Here is a 14,887-nt window from a genome sequence, read left to right on the forward strand (position 1 = left end):
TGGCACTGGATTCTCTGCATCATGTGGCACTGGCTTCAGAGCAGATTCACAAGCAGTATAGACTATTTTTAACTTAGTCTTCTTCGAAAACCCAGCAATTTTACTCATACAGAAGTAGCAGTCTGAGTGATAGTCTTTTCGCTCACGACAAACCATAGGCACAGCAAAAGGCATTTTATTCCTTTTCCCATTCAACCATTGTTTTAGGCCAACATAACACACCTGACAGCAGATATGAGCTGCCCAGCTTTTATCCTGATCTTCAATTTCACATTCAAAGTAATACTTGTAAGCAAATCTCTCATAACCTCTTGGTTAGGTTCTTGCGTTGACACAAGGTATATTTGCCACAAATGTAGCCAAAATTGTCCAGTTTATTAACAAAGCTGCACCTACCCATCTTTAGCTCAAAACAGACTCACTATGGCCTAGCTGTACTATCCAATAAGATGGTTTGGCAATAGAGACATGCCCTTGGTCCATCTCGCCGTATATACCTATTTCTGACGTCAGCTCACTGACTTACCCAGCCGCTGCTGGAACATGCATGCCACCAGGGGGCGTGATTCAGCAGAGGAGGCAGCAGGCATAGTGGTAACTGCAACTGTTATAATGTTCCCATGTAAAAATACATTACTCAATTACCGACCATTTGAACAGCTATAGCACGCCTACAACTTAAAATCTGTAGGTGACTCAAATTCTGAGTTCAGATTTGGAATCAGCACACTCGATATCATGTAAATCACGTGTTATTCCCAGTAGAAAAATCATTGCTGTGCAGTGTTATTAATTTTCTGCAATGTTGTGAAGTGTGCTATACATTTACTTATGACCATACAGGTCAGCCATTGTGTTACATGCTGCCCACACACTAAATATATAATGTCACAGCAGTTTGGTTGGTTTCATTAGCACAGGTCTCTAATTTCTCATTGGGTTGAGCTCTGCCCTTTTTTATTCCAGGTATTGTTCCAACATTCCATTTCAGCAGATGCAATAAAAGAATTGAAAAGAGTTTTGAATAACAGACGCACAGTGCCCATTCTTTCTCCTAGTAGAGAGTAGAAAATCCTAATTAGACAATCTGGGGAGGCTGGCATAAAAAATTGCTTTATTTTATACAGCTCAGCATACTTTTATATTTCAATATTTTTATTCAATTTTAAACAAAGTATTTTTGACAACAGAATAGCATAACAGCTACAATTGAGAAACATATCCATAATATAAAAGTGGCTTGAAAAGTTGTAATACTATGAACACCTGATAAAAACGAGTCGAAAATAAAAAGCTTATAATTACATCTCATTAGGAGTAACAAAACAAAAAGGAGATGAAGAAGGGAAGAACAAAAAAGGGGAAACGAAGAAACAAGAGAGAAAAAGAGAGAAGGGAAAGGAAAACTAGACTAGCAAATTTTTGAAAGATCACCTATCGTTTATTGTTAAAGGAGATACAGGGCTCCCAGACATCATCAAATTTAACCCAGAAGTTCTTTAAAGAGTGGGTGAGTCTGCTGATTATAACCTAATTCAGTTTAGTGAAGATGGTATTGTGTTTGCTTTCCAAGCTTTTGCTAAGGAGATTCTTCCTGCCAAGAGAATCAAGCTTGGCCAATTTTAATGCCGGTTTGGGAAGAACCAAACTTAATTTGCGGAATAAGGCCCCATCCAAGGAACTCATATAATCTCACACTTCAAAACCTTGGAGATCAACTTAAACACCTCTGTCCAAAAGTGCTCAGCGATCGGATAAGACCACCAAATATGAATCAAAGCACCTCTAGAGTTGCATTCCCTAAAACATAGTGGAGAGGCGGACAGGAAAAATTTAGCCAACCTGTCCGGTACCAGGTACCATCTTTAGCATTACATTATAATTGGCCTCTACCAATGCAGAAATTAAAAAGCCTTAAGAAACAGCATAGGTAACCTCACACCAATCTTCTAATTCCAAGGATACTCCCAAGTCAGATTCCCAATCGGTCATATATTTAAGTTTCCCCACTGGAGAGGCCAGAGCTTGGTAAATGATTGAATTTAGTCCTTTCGTATTCGCTAGAGATGAGCAAGTGCTCTCAAACAGGGATGACCGCATAGGTTTTGCGGCCTGCCTGATAACAGAACTTATATAGGATTTTAATTGTCTAAAGCGAAAGTATTCCTGAGGGGGTACTTCTCATTTGCTGGAGAGATACTCCCAGGTAAGGGTTGACCGTACATCAGTCAGGTCTTTCAGTCTCATGAAACCTTTTGAAATCCACCAGGAAAAATGCACTGGATGTAAAGCTTTGGATGATCATGATATTTATCCTATACCTGAACAGAATGCAAAAGGTAGGGACAACAAATAGCTCCCCTCGATTTTTTTCTTCATCCACATAAGAGCTTCTATAAACTCATTGGGGTCGAACTCCTTGCAAAATTTTCAAAAAATAGAGAATTGAGCTACTTGAGCAGCTACATAGTAATATTTCAAATTGGAAATTGAAATATTTGGAGATTGAAATTGGAATCCCAATCCCCCAAATTTTTTAGGTGCAAACAAGGTGGCTTTTGGAATTTTACTAGTTTACCCGCCCATATAAATTTTATTATTTTGGACTGAAGAAGCATAATATCCCTCTGAGGGACCTGTATTGGGAGGGTGAGGAAAAGATATAGAATCCGAGGTAATTCGTTCATCTTAATAGTTGCTATCTGTCCTAACCAAGAAAGGGGGAGACTGAGACCAACGCTGCAGGTCCACATAGATCTTTTTGAAAATCGGCATGTAGTTGGTCCTGTAGAGAGTATTATATGAGGGAGTCAATTGGATACCCAAATATTGGAGAGAGCTTCCATCCCAGCTAGGATTTAATTTACTTTTGAGGGATTCTATTGTCATCATCGGGAGATTATTATTAATTGCTTGAGATTTAGATCTGTTAACCTGCAGACCAGAACAAAGGGCAAACTCTTCTAAAAGTTTAAATTTTGGGCAACGTAGTAGACAGAGATGTAACATACATTAATCTGTCATCTGCAAATAGCGCACATTTGTGTTCCACTTGACCACATTTTATGCTCCTAATGTTCTGGTCAGCACTCAAGGCAATCGCAAGCCTTTCAATCGCCAAAGCAAATAGAAGAGGAGACAGAGGGCAACCCTGTCTAGTTCCCCTTCTAATCAGGATGGCTTAAGAAACAAATAAAACCCTTTAACATATTCTGGCGTTTGGAGCATCATAGAGAGAAAGCAGCAGATTTATAAAGTGATAAGGAAAACTCATAGTTGATAAGACCCAGAATAAGTAAGGCCAAGAAAGACTATGAAAGGCTTTCTGGAGATCAATAGAAAGCAACATTGCCTTTCATGAGGGACCCCCATTCCAAATGAGTTCACAACTGATAAAAGGTCTATTGCTGTTCTCGTTTGGTCAGGGGCTTGTCTATGTTGCATAAAGCCCATCTAGGTCTGGATAAATATAAGCCCCTAAAGGGGAGCCAAGACGCACCAAAAAGAATCTGTCAAGATCTTTAGATCACAGTTGATCAAGGAAATTGGGCTATAATTAGCAATCTCTGAGGTGTCTTTCCCCGGTTTGGGAACTACACTTATTAAGGCTCTGTTTGCATCACATTGCAAGGTTTGTCCCTTTCTCAAAAAGTTAAAAATATTCCACCAACTGTGGAATTAAAATAGAGCTAAAGGTCTTATAGTACACATTAGAAAAACCATCCCGGCCAAGGGAGCTTCCAATTTTGAGCAATTTGAAGATAATGACCATTTCCTCATTTGAGAAGGGCTTCTCTAATATTTTTTTATGCTTGGGTTTTAATTTAGGTACATTGACCTAAGTCCCCTTCATGGGGACTTAAATCTGAAGAGCTATATAAGTTTTTAAATAAATCCTCAACAGCAGGTAAGATCCCTTTAGGATTTTGTGTCAGCCTACCATCCCTAAGTTTAATTTTAGGGAGGGTGTGAATTTTGGGCTTAAGATTCAGTTTGTTGACTAAAAGGCTTCCCGGTTTGTCACCCCAAAGGAAGAATTTGTGTGAAGCCCATCGCAAGGATTTCTCTGCTCTAGTGGTTAGAAGGAGATTAGGATCCATACACATAGTTTCCAACAGTGATTTCAAGCCAATTAGTGAGTCCCTTTTGTGTTGCAGTTGTTATTTATGGTTGTCTTTGAGTTTATCCTCAATAAATTTTCTCCGTGGTTACTTACACGTGGAACCTATTCTTAAGAGTTTGCCTCTAATGTACGCCTTAAATATTAAACAGAAAAAAACCCCATAAGAGACCTTCAATCTCCCCCTGAGTAACAGGGTCCGAGAGTAGGCTTTCATTAAGCCTCCAGCTGAACCCGGATTGTTTACCCCCTAATCCCTAATCTAACCACGGAGTGGGCAAAATGCAAGCTCTTTGCACAACCGGTATCACTTGTGATTGAACAAATACGTGATCAATACAAGAATATTGATTATGGGACGCCGATTAGTATGTATAATCTTTGGCTGAGGGATTCATTTCACTCCATGTATCAATAAGATCAAATTGTTACAGTAGTAAGGGAGAAGCAGTGACTATTTTTCGGGGGGTTTCTATATCTGATTGAGCTCAATTTGTCCAAAGCTAAATTAACATCGCCTAATAGAATAAGGGATACTATAACCTTGGGCCATATCTCATCCAGCAAACTGTGAAAGAAAGCAAGTTGTCCCTCATTTGGAGCATAGTAGGTGACCACCGAAATTATTTGGTTCCCAACCTTCCCAATTACCATTAAAAATCTGCCCCCTGGGTCCCAAATGACCTCCTGAGGGGAGAAATTTAGACTTTTTCTAAAACACAAACTCCACATTTCTTTTTGTCAGAGTTTGCATTATAAAATATAGGATCATTCTTATGAAGGTATCTCAGGATAGAATTATTAGAAAAATGTGTTTCCTGCAAAGCAAGGATATCTACCTTCAAAGCGTTGTAGTAATGAAAAACTTTAGACCTTTTGATCGGGGGGTTAAACCCTTGGACATTATGTGATGGAACTACTAGTTTGGGGGAGGATCATGAGTTAGATTAGCCAACATTTAACCCTAAATTGAGATGCACGGTTTCAGTTAGGTGATAAATATAGAAGTCTTGAAAGAAGCATGAAAGGGGAAGAAGTAGTAGACACAATGGAGAACACAAATAGGAAAACAATCATTAAACAAAAGTTGCAGTTTTTGAATGTGCACATGAATGGGAAAGAGAGGGTCACTCCTCAAGCACCAGGAAAAAAAAAGTCCCGGCCGTTGGGGAGAAGCCACTCTACCCCCATGCTTCCAGGAGCCACAAAGGACTCCATATTTCCAGGAAGATAACACCCAGGTCCGAGTAATAAATAAGACCTGAACGATATTCCCCTTGTTGGCTGAGGGCATGTGTAACCCCTCCAGCTCTCACAGATAGGGTGTCCCCTTTTGGAATAAGTTCCAGATCTTTAAGAAGCCTTGTAATTGAAAAATTAGTTTGAGAGGGAATGCCCATCTATATTTGATCTTGTGGTCGATGAGAGCCTGTAAAAGAGGTTGGAGTGTCCTAAGGTTATTCCTACGGGATCTATTTTTTAGATTACCAATTTTAAGTTGCAGTTCTTGTGTTCTATGTGGTTGTTTAGCACAGAAATTTCTTTGGATTTCCAAGAAACCCTTGAAGTTGTTTGATCCACCTTTTTCTCAAACACATCAATTCTTGGTGACAGTGACTTTGGCCAGCTCTGTGTCATGGTGACAGTGACTTTGGCAAGCTCTGTTTCTAGAAGTGAAGCCAAAAGTAAAAATAATCTAATTTCTTCTAATAAAAGTGCTGGAGATGGAGTTGGTACAGGGGGATCCTGAGATAATATGCTGAATCTGGAGCCAGTAGTTTTAGATAATTAAGAGGGGCCTGTGGGGCTCTACATCTCCCGTGGTGAAATGGAGAGCTGGAGCCTGATGATGTTGGTAAGGCCTTATGAGGAGGCCGAGGTGGCCAGTGGTCTGGGGGAGTTGAACTGCTTGGGTGCTGGCTGGAGATTGAGGGGATACATCCTCCCACCCTCTATCTGTGGATCCCAGGCTCCTACCTTCCTCGGCTCTTGGTTGCTCTTGTGATCTCTTGCGGCGGCCATCTTAGGAGCCGGACATGTGGTTTGGGTTTTGTGGAATATGATCTTTAGCTTTGGTCCCTGACTTCCCCACCATCATTAATCTGTGCAAGACAGGATCCAGATGCTGGCGGTGTTTTTCTGTAGTGTGGGTGCCGATACCCGCTGCTGAAAGAGCCGGTAAAGAAGCTGGAGCAGCCAAGCAGTTTAGGCAGCTACCTCAATGGACAATGGCGCATGCGCACCACACCCTCTCAGCATACTTTTAAACCTGGTGCAATGGATGCAAGCTTTTTCTTAAGCAATTTATAGAATACAAATCATAAATTAATATAACCTTCTTTTAGCAGAAAGAGTTCTTTACCATGACATTCTGTTCTAACTATCAAGTGACTCCTAGCATTGTATACACTCTAGTGAAAGAGGGGTCTTAATTCCTTTAAAAAAAAAAAAAGACAAGGAGACCTTTTTTTTTTTAAACTTTCCCTTGAACTTTTGATAAAAACTACAAGAAAAAAGACAAGACAGAGGAGACTTAATACACAGTGTTCTTGTGGCATATGGTATTTATTTGTGACATCCTGTGCAGAGTTTGTGTGTGCTAACTTTAGCTGCCAAGATTCATTGCTTTTAATTTACTGTAAACTCCAGGAAATTGCCCAATCCTGCTGAAGTTAATAAAACCTAAACTATTAATACTAACAATTTGTACTGCCATTTTATTGTCCTATAAAACCTTTAACTGTACATTATAGATTTATCACATAAATAACTGCTAAGTTTTAGTTTTCAGGTTGATGGTTGATGGTAGACTTACATGAGTACAACTATTCAGAAACTATAAATTTACAATTCTTTTACATTAGGACATTTGGAGATTTATAAATTAGAAATAAAAAAAGGCAGCAGTATTGTATAAGTAGGTTCGTCTGCTTTTTCTGTAACAGATCAGACATTTTGAGGCTCTTAGGTTTAAAATATTTGTAAAGAAGAATGCAGTAAAACCAATTAGATTCATCCCTGCTCTTCTACTAAATGAGTTATGGAACAAGTTTAAATCCAATTGATTGCTGTGTTTTATTGTTACCAGCTGTACTTTGTACAACCATTTATAATACAGAAATACAGCACAATATATACATATGTACCTGTGGAGAACTCCTAAAACTAATGCCATTACTTTTTATATTACAGTTATTATTTAGGAAATGTATTTACATTTTAAAGAGGGTGTATGGAATTTTACATATTTATGGGGTGGTAAGCAATACCCTTTATGTTTTTAAAATTTCACTTTATACTTATTAAGGTTAACAGTCTAACTAAACTAATTCAGTTATGAAAACTGGGTGGGGGCCCAACAAAAAGTAATATTCTACCAAATAAAAATTATTACTGTAATTAGATAATAGTGTTCTTTGAAGGTAAATATTCTTGGGTGCGACGATGCCCCAAGTATTAACCACTATGGCTAATCATCTGAAGGAATCACAATTACTTTCTTAAATCCTTTGTGCACATTAGCATTGGCAGAGAAAAACAAAGCATTGCCAGATGCTAACTTTGATTTTTTTTCTAAACACAGCTAATTAAATAATGCCAAGTCTTAGTGCAGATAAAATGATACGCCAGATAATTAAAACTGTCTTTGTCCATCTTAAAACCAAGTTCTGGTAAACATGTAGAAACCTGACTAACTATTTTTGCAAATATGCAATTTTGCAATATGTAAATGCAATTTATGATCAAATGGGTAACTAATGATGGCCAAACCTGCAAGAAAACATAGCTTGTAGGTTTACTTTAGAACTATACCCCGTTTTGAAAATGAGCATGGAAGTGAAGGCAGCCAAAGGTATAAAGGAGACAGTACACAGAATGTGTGTGTGAAAGGCCTGAATATTTCTTAAGAGAGTTTACAATGGCATGTGAAAGTTACTATTAAAGTGTATACCATGTGAAAAAAATTAAAAATGTGGAAAAAAGAAGATTAAATAAATTAATAGATATTGTTGGACAAAACTTATTTTTTTTTAGGAGAGCCTAGGCAAACACCTAGGGCCTAGGCTAGGTCCAAAAGACTTGGTTACTACCTTTATAGTATAGCAGTAAGCTCAATAGTGCAGTTGGTTAAAGTGGTTCCTCCTACCTGCCAATGGATCCTTGTAGGCAGTATTCTTTTAGAATTTTTTTTTTATTTTTTTTTAAGAAAACCAGTGACAAGTTTATATTTATTAATCTGAATCTCAAAATAAAGCCTGCCTAGGAGCTATGTCCTACTCCTTCCTAAACCCAATTTATAACAGACAGTTAAAAAAATGGCAGTTTTACCCACCTTTTGCAGTTCCAAGATGTGTGTATAGGTGTCTATATCCGAGTAGACACACACACACTAAAGCCTTACCCACAGAGAGAATACAACAGGGCAATCTTATCACAATACCAATTCATAATACCCAATAAAAGCTTTAGCATTATGTAGTTAATTAGAATTTTGATATAAACATTATCCCTTATCCGGTGTGAAAATCTGATTTTTTGAGACTTAGGGGAAAGCAAGACTGATGGGGAAGCATAATGTCGATGATCTGTACTTGTCAAAGCAGTCTGTGGCTAAGAACTTGTGGCAGGACCCTGGACATAGGAGAAGTATGTATACACCTGGTTCTTAGTCTGGTGGCACAGGACACTAAAAATTGCTGTCTAGTTGTAGATGCTTCAGCCCTGGCATGTGTATTTCTCTGAACTGCATGCTACCTACATCATATTACAACTGCAACTGTTTTTGAAAATGGTGCTTCCCACCCACCATGACAATGGACACCTACATTACACAATCGTTTCTTTAGGGGCCACATCTTGAGATTGTCTACATGATGAGCTCCTTGTGTGATCAAGGTTTCCTGCTAACCTTTTTCTACTCTTCCCGAGTTCGTTTATAGCCGACAGGCAGAAACTGCTATCTTTCCCAAGTGAGGGAAGAAAAGAGCTATCCACCGACAGCCTCATATTACTACTTTATTTCACCACTTTCTTCCATTTCGGACCACAGGGAAACTGAGATGCGTCCACTGACTCTCATTTTAAGTCAATTCCCAAGGCAGGCTCTTGCCTTAGACCCTCTTTAGGTAGCCACAGGTAAATTTGTCTGAAGCTCCATTGGATGGCTTAGTTCAGGCATGGGCAAACCAGGGCCCGCGGGCCATATACAGCCCATTAGGCCTGTTAATCCGGCTTGTTTGATAGACTGCGGCTTTGGCCAGTGCCATCCCAAACGGGGTCAGGAGAAGGACCCCGCTGGGGGGGGGGCACACCGGCCAGAGCCATGGACCATGTCCCCTATACAAATCCCGGGCTCCCATCGCAGACTCAGGCATTGCAGGGGGAGGTGAGACCCTTTCTTCTGCTCTGCATAAGAGCACACAGCTACAGCAGCAGCAGGGGGGCAGCAGAGAAGGGGAGGCAAGTACAGAGTCACAGAGCTGCTGTGGGGTTGCAGCTGGAGCTTTTCTTGGAGTCAGGGAGGAGCTGCTGTTTGCAGAAAAAAGGCCCAAGTTTATTTCTGCCAGTGACATCCTTGGATGAGTTTATTAGGGAAGGTGTGTGAGCTGTGTGTACAGAAAGAATCCCTGGGTGCTGAGATGCTGCCTGCACACAGGGTGATCATATGGGTGTTCATTGAAAGTAAAAGGGTTGCTGTGGGATTTGTGGAGGGGGTGTGCCTTGTGCACATGCTTGTTCCACCTTGTATACTAATCTGCACCTATAGGAGGTATGCAGCACATGGGTACCAAAACACCCTGCCTGTGATGACCATTCTTACATTTATTACTAATATAACATGTGATTTCTGCCTGCTCTAAACATTCTATATCCTGCAATGCATTTTATAGTTCAGCATTCTTTATAATTATTAATACATGTTATATTGAACATATCTGAATCTCTCCAGTGCTGTGTAGGAATTCCTTTCTTGCATGTTCCTGATGATTGAATTCCCCCTTGTGAAAAGATGATCAGATATCTGTCTCATTTATTGACACTTATTTTAACTTAATTTATTTATCTGGGGTTCACCCTCAGAAAATTTTAAGAATGGCTTTCTATTAGATGCCACTGACATTGAAGGCAAGTTTCTCTACTGTGTTAATAAAAAAATGCATTTGGAAAATAATGTGTACAATAAGCCTTACATATTCATGTTTTGCTACCTGTTAAGGACCCAAATTCTTTATGTAATAGTTTTGTCATGTCATTTATATTAGTTCACACTCTAGCCCTCCATCCATCTGATCCTGGTCTGGTCCCTCTGTCAAATTTTAGAACCCATTGTGGTCCCTGAATCAAAACGTTTGCCCACCACAGGCTTGGTTAAACTCCCAACTCTAATAAAAGCATGTATTTGTGAAATATAACCTTGTGGATGGGGGTCTTCAAAAATGTAACCCAACCTTGATTTTAGAAGTGTAATTTGTTCTCCAACATCAAACATCCCTTGAGAATTCTGTATTTGCTACCTTGGCCCAATTCATGAAGATTCAACTTTAGCTGGAGGATTGTAACCAGTGAAATAATATTTGTGGTAAAGGTTTCAGTGAGGCTACTCAACCTTCCCAGCTCAGGGAGACTTTGCTATATTTTGCTGCTTTTGCTGCAACTACGATGTACCAGACCTTACTCTAGATAAGGTTCACTGAGCAGTGGTTTAACAGTAGGTTTGTCACCCAGGGCACGTGACATTTTATGCAGCATGTACTTTTCTCAAGGAAGGAGAACATTATTTGTAGGGCGTGGGAACAAATCCCAATAGATTTTGTTGGAGTTGTTATGCAAATCCTACAAGACTTGTCAAAGAACACCTTGTGCCTTCTCCTGGACCATATCCGACAAGATGGAGCCATCTACGGAACAAATTATTTCCTGCACCTTATTGTCTAGGAGGACACTGCTACATTCATTATTTGTTGTATGTTCAAGAGTCCTGCTAGACCTTGGGTCTGGATCAGCCTCCTATGCCCAACTGGATCACAGTGCCTCCAGGGAGGCCTACATTGTAACCATTTGTCTTTTTTTATTTCAGCTTCTCCTTATTTTGTTTTTTTTATGTTTTTATTTTATAGAATTGCAATAGTTTCCTTGTTTATCTTTATCAGTCTTATAATTAATTTGTTTGACTAAGGAATGTGTCACTTTTTTGGGCTTAGGTTAAAAACTCTTTGCCAGATGTTTTTTCTAATTTAAATGTGATATACTTTTCTCTTTATTACTTTTTTCAGTTAGGAAATCGGGGGAATCCCTGTGTGCTTCATCTGATGCCTTCCCCCTTCCCAGTTGTGGTATTCTCTGAATGCAGTGTTTACACCTCAGGGGATACAGAATTCTGGATCAGAGACAGTAGGAAATGGAAAACTCTCTGAAAGTTTCCCTGACTTTACCCTGTTTTATTTAATTTCCTGTCCTAAAACCAAAGCAGGGAATATTTTCCTGTTGTCACCAGGACAAATGTTACCAATAAAAGATTAGCCCTCACCTCCCTCCCAGACACTGTAAAATTTTGGATTTATAACTTTCTTTGCCAGTTACAAAGGTAGCTAAGACAGAGAGGGTAAACCTCACCTATGGGAAAATAGACAGCTAACCTTTAAAAAAAAAAAACAAAAAAAAACAAATTCGACAATAGAAATTATGGGAATAGGTTTTGGAACAGAGTAAAAGTAAATACAAATTAATACAAAGTAATACATGAGCAATTTTTAGAAATGGCTTTATCCTAATATTTTTTTAAGCATTTCTCCAAAATAAGATCATAATAAAGATACCCAAAAGGCTAGTTGACAATAATCATTCTCATGGGATATTTACAAAAGTTGTAATAGATGACAAACACCCCCTTATATTTTGTCACAACCAATCTCCATACCTATAGATGATGCTACATACATAAAAACAATGTTTAGAACACTGCCTTAGTCACAAAGGTGAATTGAAAAAATAAACCCTGTACACTCAATAATAGCACTTGCAAGCTTACTAAAACTGTAATAATTCAGTCCTCTCCCAAAAGGCCAAAAAGAATGTGTTACTTTCTAACAAATAAATTCTTACACCATGAAAATCCATATATTAAATCTGAAGGTAGCAAATTTAGGCTAACTGATTAAAGAAGTGCAAGGATTTAAAATAAAAAAACAAAAAAACCTAAGGGTCTATTCACACTTGTGTATTCATGCAGTAAATTTTATGAACTTTGCTATATAAAAAAATGCAATACAAATAGAGATTTCCTTCTCTTAGTACCCATGTGGTGTGATTTTGTGGACCACAATGCACAAAGAATATTGTAGATCCAGTCTTAGGGTAAAGTAACATCCCTCTAACAGCCAATCTCAATCTATTTTACACTGTGACTTGTATTGAATGTTTATTTGATTGGATGCTATGGGTTACTGGATTTTCTGTATTGTATTGAATAAGCCTTTGATGCTTTATGGACTACAACAGTTTAACAAATTCTTTTTGGGATATGTCATCACTGGAGTCTCAAGTAAATATAAGATGCCAGAATGTGATTCAACCTGCCAGCAGTGATGCAAGCTAAGCTACTGCAATGCTGACACATCCAAATAAACAAGACAACTTGTACAGGCCCGCTATCCAGGTACATTGGCAAACATAATACCAGGAGGGCATTGCTATCTGCGTAGTCACCAGGAGGGAAGGTACAACTATACTTTAGTATAACAGACACTTGTTATATTAAATGTAATATGTAACAAGCTTCATGTGGTTCATGTGTCTCTTATGATTACTGTTACAATGTACTACTTATAAGCAAACATTCACATTATTGAAAACAAAATGCACTTTTTTTCCCACTTTACAGTGTCTTTTTTAACATACAAAAGACACAAAGTCAATGTTTTCCACACCCTATAAAATAGGCAACAAACACTGTAGGTATATAACAATAAAGCATTTTGCAAACCAGCCTAACTATGTCTTACCTTCCAGTGTCCAAATTCGTTGAGAATTGCTCCTAGCCTCTTAGTATTCCTATGTAATCGATGTGTGGCAATTGCTGGGTTAGGATCTCTCCAATCAACTGAAAGCCGATGATGCCAAAGTCGTTCTCCTTCATGGATGTGAGCAGCCCCAATACTTGGATCAAAACGATGAACTTCACAACCACCAGCGGCCATGTTCACTTCAAAAATACTGTCATCTTCTCCTAATCTAAACATAGAATTATCCGTTAATGTCATCATCTTTTACCAATTAATCCTATAACAATATATTGGAAAGGAAACAAACAGATAAACATATCACAACACATTACTGTTATAAATGTGGAATTTTAAAACAATATAACCTTAACGGTAACTGTAGTATGTTTTCAGTACGTATGCACTTGAATTTGTTTGTTATATTAGGTGTAAGCATTGACACTTACACTTCCTTTCCTTACCCGGCCTTTGGGCAATGTGGGAGAGTCAACACACTACGTTATTAGCCCTGCTCTCTTTCTGTTAGCATGCATACAAATGTTTATGCAGCAAAGCCTAATTTCCAGTTCAACTCCCTTTAATCTAAGTGCAGCTGTGAAAAGGATTAAAAAAAACCAATACTAAAACAGATTCTGGTACTTTTTACTTGCTGCATATTAATACGTATTTTTATGGCGGTACCCATATGGCATTAAATGGGTTTCCAATATCTGACTTGGGTTCAGAAAAAGGTCCTGCCTTCTTGATGCTGATCCATACCACTATAACTATCTATAGCTTTAACTATCAAACACTAAAATTTCATTGAGCAATAGAGGATGTGATATTTGATAATTCAATGCAAGTGGAAAAGGCTTAATGCTTTTTTAAATACTGCAAGAAGGCAAACCCTATATACAATATATATATATTTTTTAATTATTTATTTTAAATTATTTAATAAATTATGGATTTTTGTTAATAACTAGACATATCTGCATTACTATTTCTATTTCCATATATCACATATTTTAACAAATCATTGCTGATTACATCAAAATAGACCCATTTCAAAGTTTTTACACATAAATCTGAAGTAGGCAATTTCTGATGGATTAATACAGACAATGAAAACCATAGATAAATGCAACAAGTCAGATGTTAAAAAAAAAAAAGCACACTACTGAGAATGACAATAATTAGTAATACTTATGGTAGGTTTATGACACTTCAAATATAACTATAAATAAAATCAGGTAATTCACATACATGGGAAAAATGAACAATTTGCATGCAAAAACAGACCAATTGATGACTGCAAATCAAGCATACATGCAATAAACCAGCTTGTTATCTTTTAGATTTCAGTTTCAGATCAGCTGGGGGAAAAGGGTAAGGAAGGGCTCTAATACAACATGTGTTTCCAATAGTCAGAGAAATGTGTAGTGTAAACTGTGAAGAGAGTTGCTATGAAAGAGAGGAGCCAAATCAAGAGACATACAGTATTCACACGCCCATCTGATAATCAACATTGCATGCAGATTTGTCAAATGTAGGAATATTTTTCAGTGTTTGTACATGTTTCTATGGAAGTCTATGCTTAGATGAGTAATCCTTAAAGACACAAATATTATTACTAAGGCCAGCAGTTGCATTTGCATATCTTGTAATAATTTAGTTGAAAACCATGTTTTACTGCTGCTATATACATTTTTAGTTAACAAATTTGGTTACTTAGTTTTTTCTATTATTATTTAAAGAAACAAACATGAATGCAAACACTAAT

The 14,887-nt window shown here is 37.9% G+C and overlaps 1 protein-coding gene across 2 annotated transcripts in view; it reads right to left on the reverse strand.

The window, feature by feature from the left end:
* The window catches only part of METTL24 (methyltransferase like 24), a 40,930-nt gene that overhangs the window by 5,333 nt on the left and 20,710 nt on the right, over window positions 1–14,887 (reverse strand). For both annotated transcript variants that reach the window (XM_072408762.1, XM_072408763.1), the window contains exon 4: window positions 13,123–13,351. In XM_072408762.1, coding sequence (XP_072264863.1) covers window positions 13,123–13,351 — 229 coding nt within the window. The remainder of the gene's footprint in view (window positions 1–13,122; window positions 13,352–14,887) is intronic.

This window comes from Pyxicephalus adspersus, chromosome 4, assembly GCF_032062135.1.
Source record: "Pyxicephalus adspersus chromosome 4, UCB_Pads_2.0, whole genome shotgun sequence".
Taxonomy (NCBI): Eukaryota; Metazoa; Chordata; class Amphibia; order Anura; family Pyxicephalidae; genus Pyxicephalus; species Pyxicephalus adspersus.